Raw genomic sequence first — 17,681 nt, forward strand, 5'->3', positions numbered from 1 at the left:
GTGTGTAGTGTAAAATACAGCAGAATGTTGATAAGTAATTCCTTTCAATCTTCTGTTCTGTTGTCTGTTGCTTTATCTTTATTTATTTTATTTTTGCGACAGGTTTCCATGTAGCTGAGGCTGGCCTTGAACTCTCCATCTTCCTGCCTCATCATCAAAACTTCAGGGAGTATGGGCATGTGCAATCATGCCTGGCTTAAATTTTCTCTTATTGTTTGAGTTACTGTCTTTAATGTTGAACTTTGTATTAACTTGACTTCTTATAAACATAAACCAATTAGTTTTGCAGGATAGCAGGGTATTTTAATAGTTGCAAAGCAAATGTATTGCTTTGAAGTATCAACATTATCAAGGTGAATGTAAAGAGGTTTCTTTTTTTTCTTGATAAACATATTTAAATACATTATTTAACCTTTGGCTATATTTTTAACTGATTTGAATACGGGTGGTTTCTCTAAATAAGGTATTTAAATATGTGAAAGAAATCTAACATTTTAAACAACTTCAAGAGAATCAACTGATTTCTGATTATTGCTTATTATATTCTAGATATAACAGCATATCTCAAAAATTTTACTCATTTGAGTTGTTGAGGATCTGAAAGAATATATTTATGTGATGTCAGTACTTCCACTACTAAATTTAAACCTAAGAAATATTTAAAATATCAAAAAATCAAACTCATGTTTATGTAACCATATTTGTATTAGAAGTATATTTTCAAGATAGAAAAATTTAGAAATGACAGCGATATTATGTTACATTTTTGCAAATTCTTAAATGTGTGTCAAAAACAAAGGTAGGTGGTTTCTTCTCTGCATTTCGGTCTGTTATGTTTTGTTTTGGTTGTGATACAAAGAGAAAAGCCTCATTAAATCAACTTACATAGATACATAGTTGAAAATAAAGGAAGATGTTTTAAGTAGCTTTTTCAGTTTACTCTGATTTTTGAGGCTGTCTTTAAATTGTTAAGGTTTCTTGGCTATCCCTGCAGTGGGTGGTCTGAGGGCACTGGTGAACTTTTCACCACGACAGTAAGTGTGCACTCGGTCAATCTGTTACAGGCAGTTGTTGGAGATCAAGATGGAGTCGTGATGTGCTTTGGCATGAAGAAAGGAGAGGCGGTGGTGAGTGGAGCTGTTTAAGGCAGCGGTTTTTCCAAAAGACAGATGCACTCCTTGCTGAACACTCCTAAGTTACAATTTTCCTAAAACACAGAAATGGAAAATAAATTGTAACATTTTATAAGTTTAAAAATCATAGCTTTTATAGTCAAGGAAAATGTTTACAGTAAGATCATGTGTACACAACTTTTTCCTCAATTGATTTTTGCAGCCAGTCTTCAAGACTTTACCAGGGCAGAAGATTTCGAGGCTGGAACTAGGAGGGGTTCTCAACATGCCCCAGGAGAAAATATTCCTTGCCGCAGGGTCTGAGATCAGAGGCTTCACAAAGAGAGGAAAACAGTTTCTCTCCTTTGAAACAAACCTCACTGAAAGCATTAAAGCTATGTATGTTCCATTCTCTTTCAAGTTTGTATATATATCTATAACACATTGGGTTGATGTAAAACATCTGATTAAATTAGTATATGCTGGTAGGTTTCCTGGAAAGTAAAACCAGCTACAGGTATTTCACTAGTCAGAACCTTGAGTCAATGCAAAGTTGATTGGCTGTTGTAATGTTTTCAACGTTTTTAACTTCACAGTATATGTATGTGTGTAGACACTCACACTCACTTTTTGTTTGGGAGCTCACATTCACTTTTACTTTGGGAGGCATTTCTAAAAATATATTTTGTGTTTTTAGTGGATACATAGTAATTGTGCGCATTTATAAATCACAGTGATGTTCAATACATGTACATGATGTGTGGTGTCAGACTAGGGTAATTAGCATATCTGTCACCTCTGACAAAATTTATTGCTGAGAGCATCCTAAATCCTCTCTACTAATTATTTTTGAAGTGTAGCGTTGTTGACTATATTCAGTTTCCACTGCCTGGTTGGTTCAGTTATGATCATGATTAAGGCATATGTAAAAAGTTAAAACAAAAAAACCTCTCTAGATGTACAGATTCCTCAAATGTCTTTGGTAGTTCTCATTTGAGGTAGCAATATTACCTTAAAAGGTTGATCAATATTTGAATGTGGTGGCTCCGGTCTGTAGTCCCCACATTTGAGAGACTGAGGCAGAAGGATTGTTGTGAATTTGAGGTCAATCTGGGCTGTATAACGAGTTCAAGATCGGTATGAGCTACAGAGTGAGACCTGGTCTTAAAAATCAAAAGACAAAATAAAGCAAAACCCTGGCCATTACAGCTGATGACCTCTAATGGCTGTAATTTCTAGTGGAGTCGGTAACACTAGTAAAAAGTAAGTGACTTCCTCGCATGAGAAATTTCACAATTATAAATTTAGATTTGTTTTGTACAAGTAGGGGGAGAGAAAGAGATGTATGGGTGGATATGCATGTGCTGTGGTCTATGAGTAGAGGTCAGAGGTCAACTTTGTAGAATCAGTGTCCTGTGTGAGACTGAGGAGAGTTCTGGGGAGAAAATTCAGATCATCAGGGGTTACATGGCAAGTTCTTTACCTTCTGAGTCATTGTCAACCCTGACAATGGGGGCTAGAGAGGCCTTAATTCATCTAATCTAGCCCCCTGCCTCTGTTTTTTGAAACAGGGTTTCTCTGTGTAGTCTTGGCTGTCCTGGAACTTATTCTGTATAACAGGCTGGCCTCAAACTTGGAGATCCTCCTGCCTCTGTTTCCTGAGTGCTGGGATTACCCAGTCTCTTCTCCCTGCTAACCCAAGACCTCTTGGGAAGCCTAATAGTAATCTGAGTAACTAGGAGTGCCTTTTATATTTCTTCCTTTGCTGTGATGCAACCAAGTTGAACACGTAGCCAGAGACCTGGTTTGGAAACTACTAGTTCACACCATATCCCTTTATAGTAGACAGATGTTATGTGTCATTCTATGCAATGCATAGTATTTTTCTTGACTTGTAAGGACGTTAAAAACTCTGGTTTAAGCCGGGCGTTGGTGGCACACGCCTTTAATCCCAGCACTCGGGAGGCAGAGGCAGGCGGATCTCTGTGAGTTCGAGACCAGCCTGGACTACCAAGCGAGTTCCAGGACAGCCTCCAAAGCCACAGAGAAACCCTGTCTCAAAAAACAAAAAACAAAAAAACAAAAAAAAAACAAAAACAAAAAAAACCTCTGGTTTAGTGAAATGAGCCTAGAATTCAACAGCAACAAGTAAAAATAATTTCAAGTGGTTTAACAAATTATAATTTGTTTGAAATGTCCTTATAGATGAATGAGAAACTCTTTGTGATTATTAGCTAGACTTTATTAAAACAATTATAAATGAATTATTTTCAAAATAACCTTCTAATCATCGCTCATCATTTACTTTAAAGTCAATTCACTTGAGGTGTTCTTTTCCTAGGCACATCAGTGTGAGGCTAATACTGGAGCTGAAATCACCCATGCCGTTGTCTGCCATTTACATTCTGCTAGTCACTTACAGAAGGGATAATAACATTCTATATAGTATCATGAGTGTTAATGTGATATCAGTTAGGACAGTGCTTGGCACATGGTACATATTTTAAAAGTTTCTCTTTGGATACTATTTTCTGTTCTTCGTTTTTCTGAGCTTTTTAATGAGAAGCCTAACTTACAGTCAGAAGTGTTATGTCAAATGACTAGAAATTGAAGCTGCATGGTTTGTACCTAGAACCCCACACTTGGGAGGAGGAGGCAGGGTGGCGTGATTCCACAGCCATCCTCAGCTCTTAGGGGATCAGGACAGCCTACAAGATCCAGTCTTTAAGTGGGGGCTAGAAAAGTGGGGAAATGGAACAAAAGTTATCTGTATAAAATGTAAGTAAGCTCTTTTCACGTCTAAAAGAAAATCAGTTCCCTGTGCTTTAAAATACAAACGTTCTAAATTACTGTTTGAATGTCCTCAGGTACATATCTGGCTCTGACCTCTTTCTCAGTGCAAGCTACATCTATAATCATTACTGTGATTGCAAAGATCAACATTATTACCTTTCTGGGGACAAAATCAATGATGTCATCTGCCTTCCCGTGGAAAGGTTATCTCGAATGACACCAGTGTTGGCCTGCCAGGACCGGGTACTCCGAGTTTTACAGGTGATGTCCTTTGGATTTTAGATCTTTTCATTATTCAGTAAATCATTATTATTTCGTTAATCTGCCTTAAGTATCCTATATAAAATTGAATATGAGAAAATATTTTTACATTTGATAATTTCTCTCTTTCTTCAGGCAGATGTGTTGGGATCTTTGCAGAGTTTTTAGAAAATATCTAGAGGGGGAAAAGGCTACTTTCTGCTTCCCTGTCCCCAATCTTGAATGGAGTACTTCAATACAGATGATTATTGTTAACATTTTCCCTACTTTGTTCCTTCATTACTTTTCTAGTCTTCAAAATTAAAAGGAGAAATTGGGTAGAAGAGTAGGTGACAAATAATTTGAATTTATCAGTCATTTAATCACAGTATGTAAGATAAAGTACTGAGTAAACAATTCATTGAATAAATAAATGCTAGAGTATTTGCCTACCAGGCATGCACACTTGGGTTTGAAATTCAGTGCTACATAAACCTGATGTTGTGGTACAGTAAGCCCCAAATCACAGCACTCAGGAGGTGGAGGCAGAAGAATCAGAAATTTAAGGTAATCCTTAGCTTTGTAATGAGTTTGAGACTAGCTCAGGATAGATGAATCCTGTTTCAAAAACACACAGAGCAGGAATGGGCTAGCATTCCACTAGATATTATCTAGCTGATTTCTAGGGTTCTGCTTTGTTTCACAAGAGGCTATCTATATTCTTATTTGTATTTATTTATCATTTTATTTTTTCTTGACATGAACCAGAACTTGCTGTGTAGACCAGGGTATTCTCAAACTCAGAGAGATCCGCGTCTCTGCTTCCCGAATGCTGAGAGTGTGTGCTACCATGCCTGCCGATATTCTTGTTGTTAGAAGTAGACCAACAAGGATCTGTGAAAGGAGAAATGGGATGTTGTCCTTGTGCCTCGCTCATACCCCTTTCCTGCCTTTGAGAACACTCCATCCTGAACTTGCCTCTTCTACAGCTTGTAGACGTTCTGCTTTACTTGTAGATGTCTACAAACTTTAAAATGATTAATACAGGATGAGCATATGGCTCTTTTCCATGTTGTAAATCTACATTAAAATCTTGTAAGTGTATAGTGGTTGAATTATGTAAGTGCTAAAACAAGGACAGCAGCTTGTTTTCATATCTGAATAGTAGATAATTCTGCCCCCTAGATGGAGTGCGTTTGGAGACTACCAAAAGGCAAGGTCAGGATTTCCCTCAGGAAGTAACTTTGGGTGTGCTCAGTTTTGAAGTTATTCTATCTTAAACCCACCAGTTAACACTAGAGAAGACAGAAGAAATAAACTTGTACCTGAAAAGTTTTAAAAGGTGTTTACCAGTATATGGTTTTCAGATAGACAACATATTAAAAATGAAAACTATTGACTCTTCTATTTAGAAGTTCATTGAGTTTTTGGTCTTTGGATCTGGCCAATTATGATTTTTTTTCTAAGAAGGTTCAAAATTTAAAAATGGAAACTATTCAAGGAGAGAATATATTATGTATTTTTCTCCTTGGTGCTTGTGTGTGCATTTTTTCATTTTCAATGTGTTAATATATGTACAATTATTGAAAAACACATTTATATTTACAACCTTTTTTTTTTCCTGAGACAGGGTTTCTCTGTGTAGCTTTGTAGGCCAGGCTTGGCCTCGAACTCACAGATATCTGCCTGCCTCTGCCTACCGAGTACTGGGATTAAAGGCGTGCACCACCACCACCCAACTACAATCTACTTTCTTAAAGTACTTTTATTTTAAATGCTTTATGAATTAATAGATTTAGATATTGATGTTTCCCATGGTTTCCCATATTCATTTGAGGGGTTTTTTTTCAACTTTTATAACTCTTTTTTTCCTTCAGGGATCTGATGTGATGTATGAAATTGAAGTTCCTGGTCCACCCACGGTCTTAGCTCTACATAATGGAGATGGAGGTAATCAGATTTCAGTACTCACAGCCAGTTATGAGTGTAAAGACCACTAAGTAAAAGCAGGAACTTGTGTGCAAAATGGAGCAGAGTTAAGTGTGTTCTCTGCTCAGGTGTGAAGTATTGAACTTCCTCATCTTGAAATTAGATGTAGGTAATATGCTTCACCTGATGACCACAAGGTGACTTATTCTAGTTTCTGCAAATCAGAACAACGCAGTAGAGGTGAAACATTTAAATGTTTGGTTTTCATTGATGAGATTGTTTTAAGATCATAAGAGCATGACATGGACATCACATAGTTAGGATTCCATAGGAACTACCTTGAAGCAAAGGAGTAATAATAGTCTTGCTTCTAGACACTCAGGACCAGCTTTCTTAGAAAAGAAGAAATGCCAGGTAAAGGAATTTAGTTCAGAAATTTTAAATGGAATCAGAAGGTATAGAGCAAACATGGACAAGCATTCTGGCATACATGAAATTTTTTTCTATTCATTTTTATTAATTTATTTTATAATATGTAAAAGCAAAAATTGCATATAAATGGTGGTACCATATAATGTTTTGATACATATAGACCAAATGTTTTACCCTTTAAAAAATTTCCCCAAGTGAAGTTTCTTTGCTTTATGTAATATTTGAAAAGTGAGATTTTTAACATTAAAATTTTTTTTTTAAGATCTAGTGTTCATATGTTCACTTTAATCTTAACTAGGTGACTCAGGAGAAGGTCTTCTGTTTGGCACATTGGATGGAAAGCTCGGGCTTATTCAAATCACCATGTCCAAACCAATACAGAAATGGGAAATTCGAAATGACAAAAAGCGGGGAGGTACATTTTCAATATAGTTTGTATTATGAAATTTCGACAATTATTTAATAAATAGAGTATGCAATTTATTCTGTTTTATTTGGTTATATTATATGTCAAGCTTAGTGATTCACTGAGGCACCTCTGACTCATCCACTATTTGATTATGGCATCTATTGTGTTATAGATATAATTTTTAAAATAAGGAGTGCAGCACTCGGGAGGCAGAGGCAGGCGGATCTCTGTGAGTTCGAGGCCAGCCTGGTCTACAGAGCGAGTTCCAGGACAGCCTCCAAAACAATACAGAGAAACCCTGTCTTGAAAAACCAAAAAAATAAAAAAAAATATAAATAAAATAAGGAATGCTACTTGTAGTCTGGGATAGACATATAGGTTAATCTCCACTATCCCATGTTAAACCCCACTGGAATAGAGACTTAATTGGAATCTGTGACATTTGGTGGGATGTAAAGAATGTAGTAGTGGGTCAGAAACTATTCCTATTTTCCAAAGAGTTTATAGATTTCCAAGAATTTATACCCAACTTGGTAGGTATTGAGATAGCTATTTATATGTACAGGATATTTGTTTGTCTATGTATTTATCCTTTAACACATACTTGCTTGGGGGAAACAGAGACCAGATGGCTGACTCTATTCGAGCCCTTCAGCTGGTCATGTGAAGAGAACACAGAGGTTTAGTGTATGGTGGGCGATGATGGAAGCGGCTCCCTCAATGACCAGAGAAAGTGCTTTAGAAAAGGGAAGTTTGAGCTGGGAAGGTTTGGGGGAAATACTATTCTAAGAGGAGTAAAAAATAATTGCCAAGCCCTTGAGACAGAGGTGAGCTTGATTCACTGGGAGACACTAGAAAGATCAGTGTGGCTGAACACAGTAACGTGGCCTGAGGCGAGAAGGATGACATCAGAGACATGGCCTAGAATTCTTTAGCCTATGCAGCAGAGGCATAGTTTACTGACGTAGAGGAAGCCTGGAGAGAGCAGGACTGATAGTGTGAAGAATATTAGAGAAATTTGCTTGGGGCATGAGAAGTTTGAGATGCCCATGTGTACAGGAAAGTGACAAATTGGACATAAGAGCCTGGGGCTTACTGAGAGGCCAGAGCTAAAGGGAGATGTACCGTAGGTTCATTGCTGTGTAAATTGTATGTAAAGCTTTGGAAATAGATGAATGTAGATTGAAAAGAGAAAAAAATAACACCTAATTATGTGCAAAGTTGTTCCTTTTCTTTACCCAATTCTAACTTATTATATAAAATTTTCATAACTATGTGGTATGAAAATATATGGATACATGTATATATTCTCTTGCATCTCTTGGTTTTCTAACCCATCACTCTCAGTACTTATACCTCCCCTTTTTTATAGGTATCTTGTGTATTGACAGCTTTGATATCATGGGTGATGGGGTTAAAGATTTGCTTGTTGGGAGAGATGATGGAATGGTGGAGGTGTATAGTTTTGAGACTGCAAATGAACCTGTGCTACGATTTGATCAGGTAAGTTAATTTACAAAGATTTGTGTGGGGACTGAGACTATAGTTTAGCGGTGAAGGCCTTGCCAATTGTGTGTGAAGTCCTGGTTCTAGCACTAACACAATAAACCAAAATCAAGACAAAGACTATACACTTACCACTTGTCCATTGTTGTAGAGATTGTTGATAGTCTGACTTCGAGTAAATTGCAAAATACTGCTTTTTAAAACAAAATGTTGTTCTATCCTGACCTGGTGGTAAGGCCTCTAAATCTCAACAACTCTGACTAAGGCAGGAGGATCACAAATTCAAGGCCTGCCTTACAGAGTAAACAGCTTTAGTGAGACTCTGTCCCAAAGCAGAAACTAAGAAGGACCAGGATATTGCTCAGTGGTAAATAAACACTTATAAAGATGCTGTCATTCGCAAAATCTCTAGTCTATTCTTGTGTGTGAGTAGCAGAGTACTACCTTTAAGCTGAATAACAAATTCCTTTTCCCTTTCAGTATTACTCGTAAATATCATTTTAATTTCTTAGGTTTTAAATATTTTATTCTAGTGTTTATGAATCAGGACAACACAGTAGAGGCGAAACATTTAAATATTTGGTTTTCATTGATGGAATTGTTTAAGGTAATAAGAGCATGACATGGACATCACATAGTTAGGATTCCATAGGAACTACCTTGAAGCAGAGGAGTAATGATAGTCTTGCTTCTAGACACTCAAGGACCAGCTTTCTTAGAAAAGAAGAAATGCCAGGTAAATTCTTTTAGTTCAAAATTTTAAATGTAGCCGGGCAGTGGTGACACAGGCCTTTAATCCCAGCACTTGGGAGGCAGAAGCAGGCCTGGTCTACAAAGCTACACAAAGAAACCCTGTCTGGAAAAAACAAATATAAATAAATAAATAAATAAATAAATAAATAAATTTTAAATGTAATTGAAAGGTATAGAATCAGCATAGACAAGCATTCTGGCACATATAAATCTTTCTACTGTTTTCTATTCATTTTTAATTAATTTATTTTTCTGATATATAAAGGCGAAACTACGTATGCGTGGTGGTATTGTATTAGTGGTATCATATGATGTTTTGATTCATGTATACCAAATATATTTCCTTTAAAGGTTTTAAATTGTACTCATTTGTGAATTTGTATTTTTAGTGTTTGTAGAGAGGTGTTTGTGTGTAGGTGTTTGTATACATGTGGTGTGTGAGCACCACTGTGCGCATGTAGATGCCAGATGATGACTTTTGGGAACTGGTTCTCTCTTTCCACCATGTTGGTCCCAGGGATCAAACTCAAGTTGTCAAAGATCTTAGTAGCAAGATCTTTATCTACTGAGATATCTTGCCAGTCCCTGAGTATAATGTTTAAATAGTGTTAAACATATTTCTTAGTGAAAATTCTCAAAATCATTCCTTATAGCCCTTTGAAGTATATGGTACATAATTGCTATCTACAATTGGCCTACACAATGGCAAATATTCTTTTCCTTCTATCTCATGATTCTCTATGAGAACTTCAGCAAATAAGTAAAAATATAGTTAATCAAGTATCAGAACTTCATGCTTATATAACTATTGGTACTCATTAATCAACTTCTCCTTATTCTTCCCTTCCTACTCTTGAGAGCTACAGGACCCACATCCTATCCTTAAGTCCTGTGAGGTCCACACCCACGCTTTATGTCGACAGATGAGTGAGAGCAGTGGTCTTGCTGTGCTGTCTAAACGGTATTCTTTCAGAAAATGGCACTAGTGGTAAAGTGTTTGATGGCTGTAATGAGATCCATGAGGGCAGGATGCCTTAGAGAGCGTAGGCTTGGCTTCTGGTTCTGAGGTAGAAGAAGTACGGCTTCATCTGGTCATGGTGTGTTTGCTGGCAGATTCCCAGCATGGCGCAGAGTACCACAGATGCCAGAGAAATCTGATGGTATTTGTGTGTGTGTGTGTGTGTGTGGTTTTTTTTCTTCCTCTCTCTCTATAGAGGCCCCAAACAGAACCAAATTCTGAGACTCCACCTGTAGACTTTTTGTTTTTGTTTGTTTTTGTTTTTTTCCAGACAAGGTTTCTCTGTATTGTTTCGAAGGCTGTCCTGGAACTCGCTATGTAGACCAGGCTGGCCTCGAACTCACAGAAATCCGCCTGCCTCTGCCTCTGGAGAGCTGGGATTAAAGGCGTGCGCCACCAACACCCAGCTCCACCTGAAGACTTTATCTGTCGAATCCTTTTCCAAAAGACTCTCCTGAGCCCTTAGTTGGGTTAATCCATTAAGGCATGGTTTTGAAAATGAAGCTTCGGTGGGTATCTACATGTTCCGTTAGACATTCACATCCTAGCTGCCTGATTCCATCCAGGGCTTCTCCATGCTGCCTCATAGAGGCTACACTGAGGCTTTCAAATAAAAGTGCCCACAAAGTGTGTTACAGAGGAGGCGATGTGGAAATTCAAACATCACACAGTCAAGTATTTTACAGATTTAGTTCAAACTTGTGCATCTTGATGTAAAAAGTCATCTTGCTAAGTAAAATTCAAGAAATAGCTCAGAGCCATGCTTTGAGCACACGATTTTTAAAAGCACATGCCTTTAAATCCCAGAAGAGGCAGGTGGATCTCTGAGCTGCCTGGTCTACAGAGTGAGTCTAGAAGAGCCAAGGCTACACAGAGAAACTCTGTCTTGAAGAAAACAAAACGAACAAAAAACAAATAGTTCAGGCTTCAAAGTAAATAAGTATATAATAGTATTGGTTGATGGTGTGCCTGTTCTTATCAGTCTTTGAGAAACTTTTTGTACCGGACCTCAAGTCTTCTCTCCTTCTGTTCTGTACCTTAAGAACAGCACGACATTTGCAGTTCACTTGTGTCTGTCACTGACAACTGCTATCTCCCTGGCTGTTTTTTCCATCTTCCTAATGATAGAGGGGCTTGTGTCAATAAAAAATGAAAAACACAAGAGTACAACTTAAAATACTTTGCAGCTAATGGATAATTTGGGAATACATACGTTTTTTATTTTAATTGATTCATTTTTATTGTACGCGCATTGGTGTTTCCCTGTCCACTGGGACTGGAGTTAGAGACAGTTGTAAGCCACCTGATGTGAGTGTGAGAGCCAAATCTGGGTCCTTTTCAAGAGCAGCATGCACTGTTACCCGGTGAACCATCTCCCAACCCCCTTATATTAGTCTTGATCAGATGGGTAATACTAATAATGATAGAAACCGCCAGTGCTTACAATATACAAGTTTCTGCTCCCCAGAGCTTTGTGATCACACAGACAGTTTTTAAAAAGTAGTTCCTTGCGAGTTTTGGACACCATGTTTTGATCATATTCATCCCCTCTAACTCCTCCCAAATCCACCCGCTTTCTCTATTCTCCCGACTTTGTGTCCTTTTAGTTTTTAAATCCCTCAAGACCATTCTATGCTGCCCGAAACATCCCTGGATGTGTGGTCCTCCACTGGAGCCTGGTTGACTCGCCAGAGACTACACTCAGAAAAAAGAGTCTGTCCCTCTCCCAGCAGCTGACAACAGCCAAGGGCTCCATGGCTGCAGGTGGAAATGTGTGCCCACTTGCCCTCCCCATGCTGAGATTTGATCTGGCTTGGGCTTGTACAAGTTTTGTGCATACTATCACAACCACTTTATATATATTTTGTTTTGTTTTTCGAGACAGGGTTTCTCTGTATTGTTTTTTGGAGGCTGTCCTGGTACTCACTCTGTAGACCAGGCTGGCCTTGAACTCACAGAGATCCGCCTGCCTCTGCCTCCCAAGTGCTGGGATTAAAGGCGTGCATCACCAATGCCTGGCCATGCCTGGTATATTTTAAAATAGAAATAAAAGTTCAAGAAGAAGAAGGAATAATAAAACATTTCTGTTTCATTCAGTTATTCTAGCTGATGTCTCTTACTTTCAATGTCGATGATTGTGTACACAAACTTTTCCTGGTGTTTAGAGTCACTGGATATGATTTTTAAATGTCATGGATTTATTTTAAAATATTATAACCTCCATAAGTTTATGATGAAAATTCTAGAAGTTAACTTAAAAACATACAGCAAATGCGTATTTTTTTTTCACTAAAGAAAAAAGCTCGGAAGAAATTTACCACCTAGACTAAACGTACTAGCTGCTTTGTTTATACAATTTTCCAAACCTTCCTTTATAGAAATAGTTTTGTTTTCTAGATGGTTATATTGAGTGTTATTCACAAATATGCTAGTTATTTTGAATCTTCTTTGCTATATTTAAAAATGCTGGAATTTTCTAGCATTCGTTCAGATTTTTCTCTCCTAATCTTAGTGTCTGCACATGATAAATATACTCTAAATATGTGTTGAACGGGAGACAGGAAGAGAGGTTTTGTAGCTCACCTTAACATGTCTTTGAAATGTTCAAATATTAACAAGTGATTGCTATTACATTATTTTGTAGCTCACGTTAACATGCCTTTGAAATGTTTAAATATTAACAAGTGATTGGTATTACATTATTTTAGATGCTGTCTGAAAGCGTTACGTCGATCCAGGGCGGTTGTGTAGGGAAAGATGGTTATGATGAAATTGTGCTGGCCACGTATTCAGGTAATGTGATGATATGAGCAGTCGGAGGGTGATGAAAAAAATCTAGATTTAGTAAAGTTACTTTTTGACTAATTTGATTTCTTTACTTGTGTGTGTGTGTGTGTGTGTGTGTGTCAGAGAGGGGGAGATGTGGTATATGATATATGTGTTTGCCAAGCCTGCCAACTGAGTTCCATCCCCAGATTCCCTGTGGGAGAGGGAGAGAGCTAATTCCTGGAAATTTTGTGACTTCTTTCACTCATGTGCCCTGGCATATTTATCCCTCTCTTCCTCCCCTACCTGTCCAAATGTAATATCAAAGAAAAGTAAGGGAGCCAGGCGTTGGTGGCGCACGCCTTTAATTCCAGCACTCCGGAGGCCGAGGCAGGCTGTGAGTTCGAGGCCAACCTGGTCTACAGAGCAAGCTTCAGGACAGCCTCCAAAACAACACAGAGAAACCCTGTCTCAGAAAAAGAAAGAAAGAAGGAAAGAAAGAAAGAAAGAAAGAAAGAAAGAAAGAAAGAAAGAAAGGAAAGAAAAGAGAAGAAAAATAAGGAAAGTGGCTGGGGACATAGCTCAGTGGTTTTATTGCCTCACACGTGTAGGATCTATGTGTTGGATCTAATATTGGATAACATTTTGAAGAGAGCTTTGCTTATCTCTAGTAAATTAAATTATATTCTTCAATTTAGAGAGAAGTATTTGCTAAATTTGAGACTACATTTTGGCCTAATGCACTTCTTATAAAAACTTGACTTTAAAGAGATAGTTTCTTTATCCCTCACAGTAGTCTTTTGAGTGTGGTTTCCATGTCAACAATACTAGCCAATTCTGACTTTTCAGCTACCTTTGAATTTGCCAGAGTGTACTGACATACACTGTACTTGAAAAGTGAGGTTTTTAAGAATTGAAAGATTGTAGCATATCAAAGAAAAAGTAGTGTCACAAATTTCGTAAGTACTTCCTGTATGATGTGAATATTTTTTTTTCTTTTGGTTTTTACGAGACAGGGTTTCTTTGTATTGTTTTGGAGGCTATCGGTCCAGCCCGGCCTCGAACTCACAGAGATCCGCCTGCCTCTGCCTCCCGCATGCTGGGATTAAAGGCGTGCGCCACCACCGCCCGACCGTGAATACTTTTAGTTTGAATTTTTGTTCCATTTTCTAAGAAGCCATGGGACTGTTGGGTCGGATGTGATGGACAAGGATGGTGTAACTAGGGGCTTTGTCACCAGCTTTTGTCCGAAGCACTAAGCATGATTGTACCTCATCTTTACAGGCTGGATTACAGGGCTGACAACAGAGCCCACTCATAAGCAAAGTGGTCCAGGAGAAGAGCTAAAACTTAATCAGGAAATGCAGAATAAAATTTCTTCTTTACGGTAACATTTTTGCTGTTTCCATCTCATCACAGTTTGCACAGTCTCTGCTTGTTGCACATGGGCACACTTGCTTTGTTTTATAGGTCTGAAAGATTAAGTCTCATAAAAGTTTGTAGGCCTGAGAAAATTAGCAGTCACTGTTGATTAATCTTTCGAGTTTGAAATATACCTTCCTTATGCATTATTCTCTTTTGTTTTTGTTTTCTGGAACAAGGTCTCTCATAGCCCAGGCTGCTCTTTTAGCTCTTTCTGTAGCTGAAGATGACCTTGAACTCCTGATCCTTGTTTCTGTCTCCATGGTGCTGGGTCCAGGTTTGTTGTACCCCACCCATCAGATGCATTAGTCTTTCTTGACTTACTGATGGGTTCATGTGTGCTCTACCCCACCCATCAGGTTCATTAGTCCCTCTAGATTTACTGATCAGAACTGCACTTTTTCGTTTGCCTAGCTGTAGGCAGTTACAATGTTTTGCTTGTTTTCCAACACATTACAAGTAAATGATGAGAAGTGACTAGATCTTTGTCATTAACTCTAATGTTGACTGTCCCTGTGAATCCTTCTGATCTATATAAGCTGCTCTTGCTGGACCTGAATAATGCTGACTCCCTTCAGGGCTGACATTGCCTTCATGGCCTGCTCAATTTGATATGTCCTGTGAAAAGTTGACCCCATGCTCACATACAATAAGGAAATGGATGTTGATAAAACTTTTATTGACTGGGCACCCTTGTATCACTTACTAACTTCTTAGGGAAGTGAGAGCTCACCCTTTTTGGTGGTAGTTGAAGGCTCTAGGAACTTTGAAGACAACAGATGCCGCAAGTACTAGTTGCATGATCTCTGTTTATGAAGATCACTAGGAAAGCAATATACAAGCTAATGTGCCAAATTTATTCAGGGTGTCCTAGTTCCTGCAATAAGGAAACAGTGAGATGACTCAGTAGATAACGCACTTGCCAGGAAACCATGAAGACCAGAGTTCAGATCCCCAGTATCTGATGGGGGTTCTGGGCCTTGCTAGCTAGCTAAACTAACTACAGTTTACAACAGTTCTACAGTTTACTGAGAATCCTGCTTCAATAAGTAAAGTAGAGAGTGACCATGGAGGGCTCTACACCAACTTCTGGCCTCCACACATATATGCACACACATGTGTATGCATCCATACACGGTGTATCATATGCATGTAAATGTTTACACACATGTATACTACACACATACTTCTTTAAAAAAAAAAAAGGCAAGTATGGGGCTGGAGAGATAGTTCCGTGGTTAGGGGCACTGACTGCTCTTCCAGAGGACCTGGCTTCAAGTCTCAGCATCCACATGCAACTCAACACTGTAACTCCAAGATCTGACATTCTCATACCAAGTAAAATTAGTGACTGACTGCTATGTTAGATACTCAGTATAATACCTAGAAAATAGTGTCAGATTCCTTGCAACTGGAGTTACACTTGTGAGCTGCCATGTGGGTGCTGGGAATTTAACTTGAGTCCTCTGAAAGAGCAGCCAGTGATCTTAACAGCTCAGCTGTCTCTCCAGCCCCAAACACCTTCCTTCTATAACCAAGTCTTCCCCTCCCTCACTTCCCCCAAGTCTTCTCTATCACAATGAAATATAAGCTGTGTTACAAACTTTTATTCTTTTGTTCAGTCAGTGCATAGAACACTGATGTAAATATGTAATATTGATCAGTAAATGTTTTAGATATATTAATATTTCCCTTGATTTACTGCATACATCCCACTAAATGTCCTTCTCAGACTTTTCCCCTAAATTTAGACTGGCTAACCTTCATGTTGCCCCCATACTGTTACTTCATTGCAGGTAACCTTTCCCCTTAACCAAACACCCCTTGACAATACTTGTAAAGAATCTGCTCCAACATTTCATAAAACTTCAGTGATGCCCCTGGTCCATAATCATCTTTGTCATTTTCAGAATGTTGATATTCTGCCCCCATTTTGTGTGTCTACATTAGTGACTTATAGAGAAGCTATGTCAACTGGCTGCGTGCTTTAGTCTTTTTCATTGGGTCTACTGTATTGGCTTCTCTTCTGATCAGTGCTGTGTATAGCTGCTGCCATGTGTTGGAGTTGGTGATTTGCGCTCTTGATCCAGCTCTATTAGTAATACCACTATTGGACTGAGTGGATGTTTTAGTTTTTGGATCAATGATAAATGATGTAGAATCACTTAGCCAGCCGGGCGTTGGTGGCGCACGCCTTTAATCCCAGCACTCGGGAGGCAGAGGCAGGCAGATCTCTGTGAGTTTGAGACCAGCCTGGACTACCAAGCGAGTTCCAGGACAGCCTCCAAAGCCACAGAGAAACCCTGTCTCGAAAAACCAACCAAACAAACAAGCAAACAAAAAAGAATCACTTAACCAGTCATAGAAGCAAACATGTACCTATTGGTGTGAAACAATTTTCTAGCTCAGCCTCTCAGTCTGGCTTCTCAAAAGGAAGTATCTCACATGTTTGTGCACACTGTAAGGATCTCAAGTGTCTGTGGGTGATAAGATTGTATGTATTTTCCTGCAGGAGTGAGTTAGAACATCTGCAGTTTAAGGTACTGCAGGAAAGAGAAAACTACCAACAGTCTTCACAGTCAAGCAAAGCAAAATCAACAGTTCCTTCATTTAGCATAAATGACAAGTTTACATTGAATAAAGATGATGCCAGCTACAGCCTTGTCTTAGAGGTTCAGACTGCAATAGATAACGTCTTAATACAGGTAAGCAGAATGCCTAGCTTCTTAATTTTAGGCTAGATCTGGGTTTTTTATTTGTTGGTTTTTGTTTTTTGTAGACCAGTGTGTGCCCTTATTATTAATAAACATTTTTAATTCTAGACAGTAATTATAAATGTTTACAGGTTATTGATCTTGTGATAGGTAGTCAATTATAGGTTATTTGAGTTATTTCTTTACATTTTATTTATTGTATACTCAACAATCAAAAGATATGGGAACTTCAGCTTTCAGAAGAAAAAGAAAAACACCAGGATTTCCTTCTTTGACTTCCCTCTGGGAGAATTTTAATCATAATATGGCTTAGAAAACTCCAGTATATGCTAGGTGTCAGGTTTTGGCCTGTAATTGTAACACTCACAAGTCTGAGGCCAACCTGAACTATAAAGTGAGATCTTGCCTCAAAAAAAGCAAAAGAAGGCTCCAATATTAAATCCTTTGTAAAGGTGCTTTCTGAATCTCCAGATGGTAGCTTACCTATTAACCCAGTAGATTCTAGGTAGGCCAAAGGCAAAGTAGATAAATTCAAGGGGTGAAATTTAGGGATAATAATAGGTAACTCACAACTATTTTTTGGTTTG

At 38.3% G+C, this 17,681-nt stretch overlaps 1 protein-coding gene across 1 annotated transcript in view; it reads left to right on the forward strand.

Moving 5' to 3' along the window:
• The window catches only part of Bbs7 (Bardet-Biedl syndrome 7), a 39,946-nt gene that overhangs the window by 2,071 nt on the left and 20,194 nt on the right, over nucleotides 1–17,681 (forward strand). Inside the window, exons 3-11 of the mRNA XM_040754491.1 lie at nucleotides 1,065–1,127; nucleotides 1,336–1,511; nucleotides 3,980–4,166; nucleotides 6,023–6,095; nucleotides 6,805–6,921; nucleotides 8,288–8,418; nucleotides 12,901–12,985; nucleotides 14,243–14,345; nucleotides 16,893–17,085. Of these exons, the coding sequence (XP_040610425.1) occupies nucleotides 1,065–1,127; nucleotides 1,336–1,511; nucleotides 3,980–4,166; nucleotides 6,023–6,095; nucleotides 6,805–6,921; nucleotides 8,288–8,418; nucleotides 12,901–12,985; nucleotides 14,243–14,345; nucleotides 16,893–17,085 (1,128 nt within the window). The remainder of the gene's footprint in view (nucleotides 1–1,064; nucleotides 1,128–1,335; nucleotides 1,512–3,979; nucleotides 4,167–6,022; nucleotides 6,096–6,804; nucleotides 6,922–8,287; nucleotides 8,419–12,900; nucleotides 12,986–14,242; nucleotides 14,346–16,892; nucleotides 17,086–17,681) is intronic.

The sequence above is a fragment of the Mesocricetus auratus genome, unplaced genomic scaffold, assembly GCF_017639785.1.
Source record: "Mesocricetus auratus isolate SY011 unplaced genomic scaffold, BCM_Maur_2.0 Super-Scaffold_100011, whole genome shotgun sequence".
Taxonomy (NCBI): Eukaryota; Metazoa; Chordata; class Mammalia; order Rodentia; family Cricetidae; genus Mesocricetus; species Mesocricetus auratus.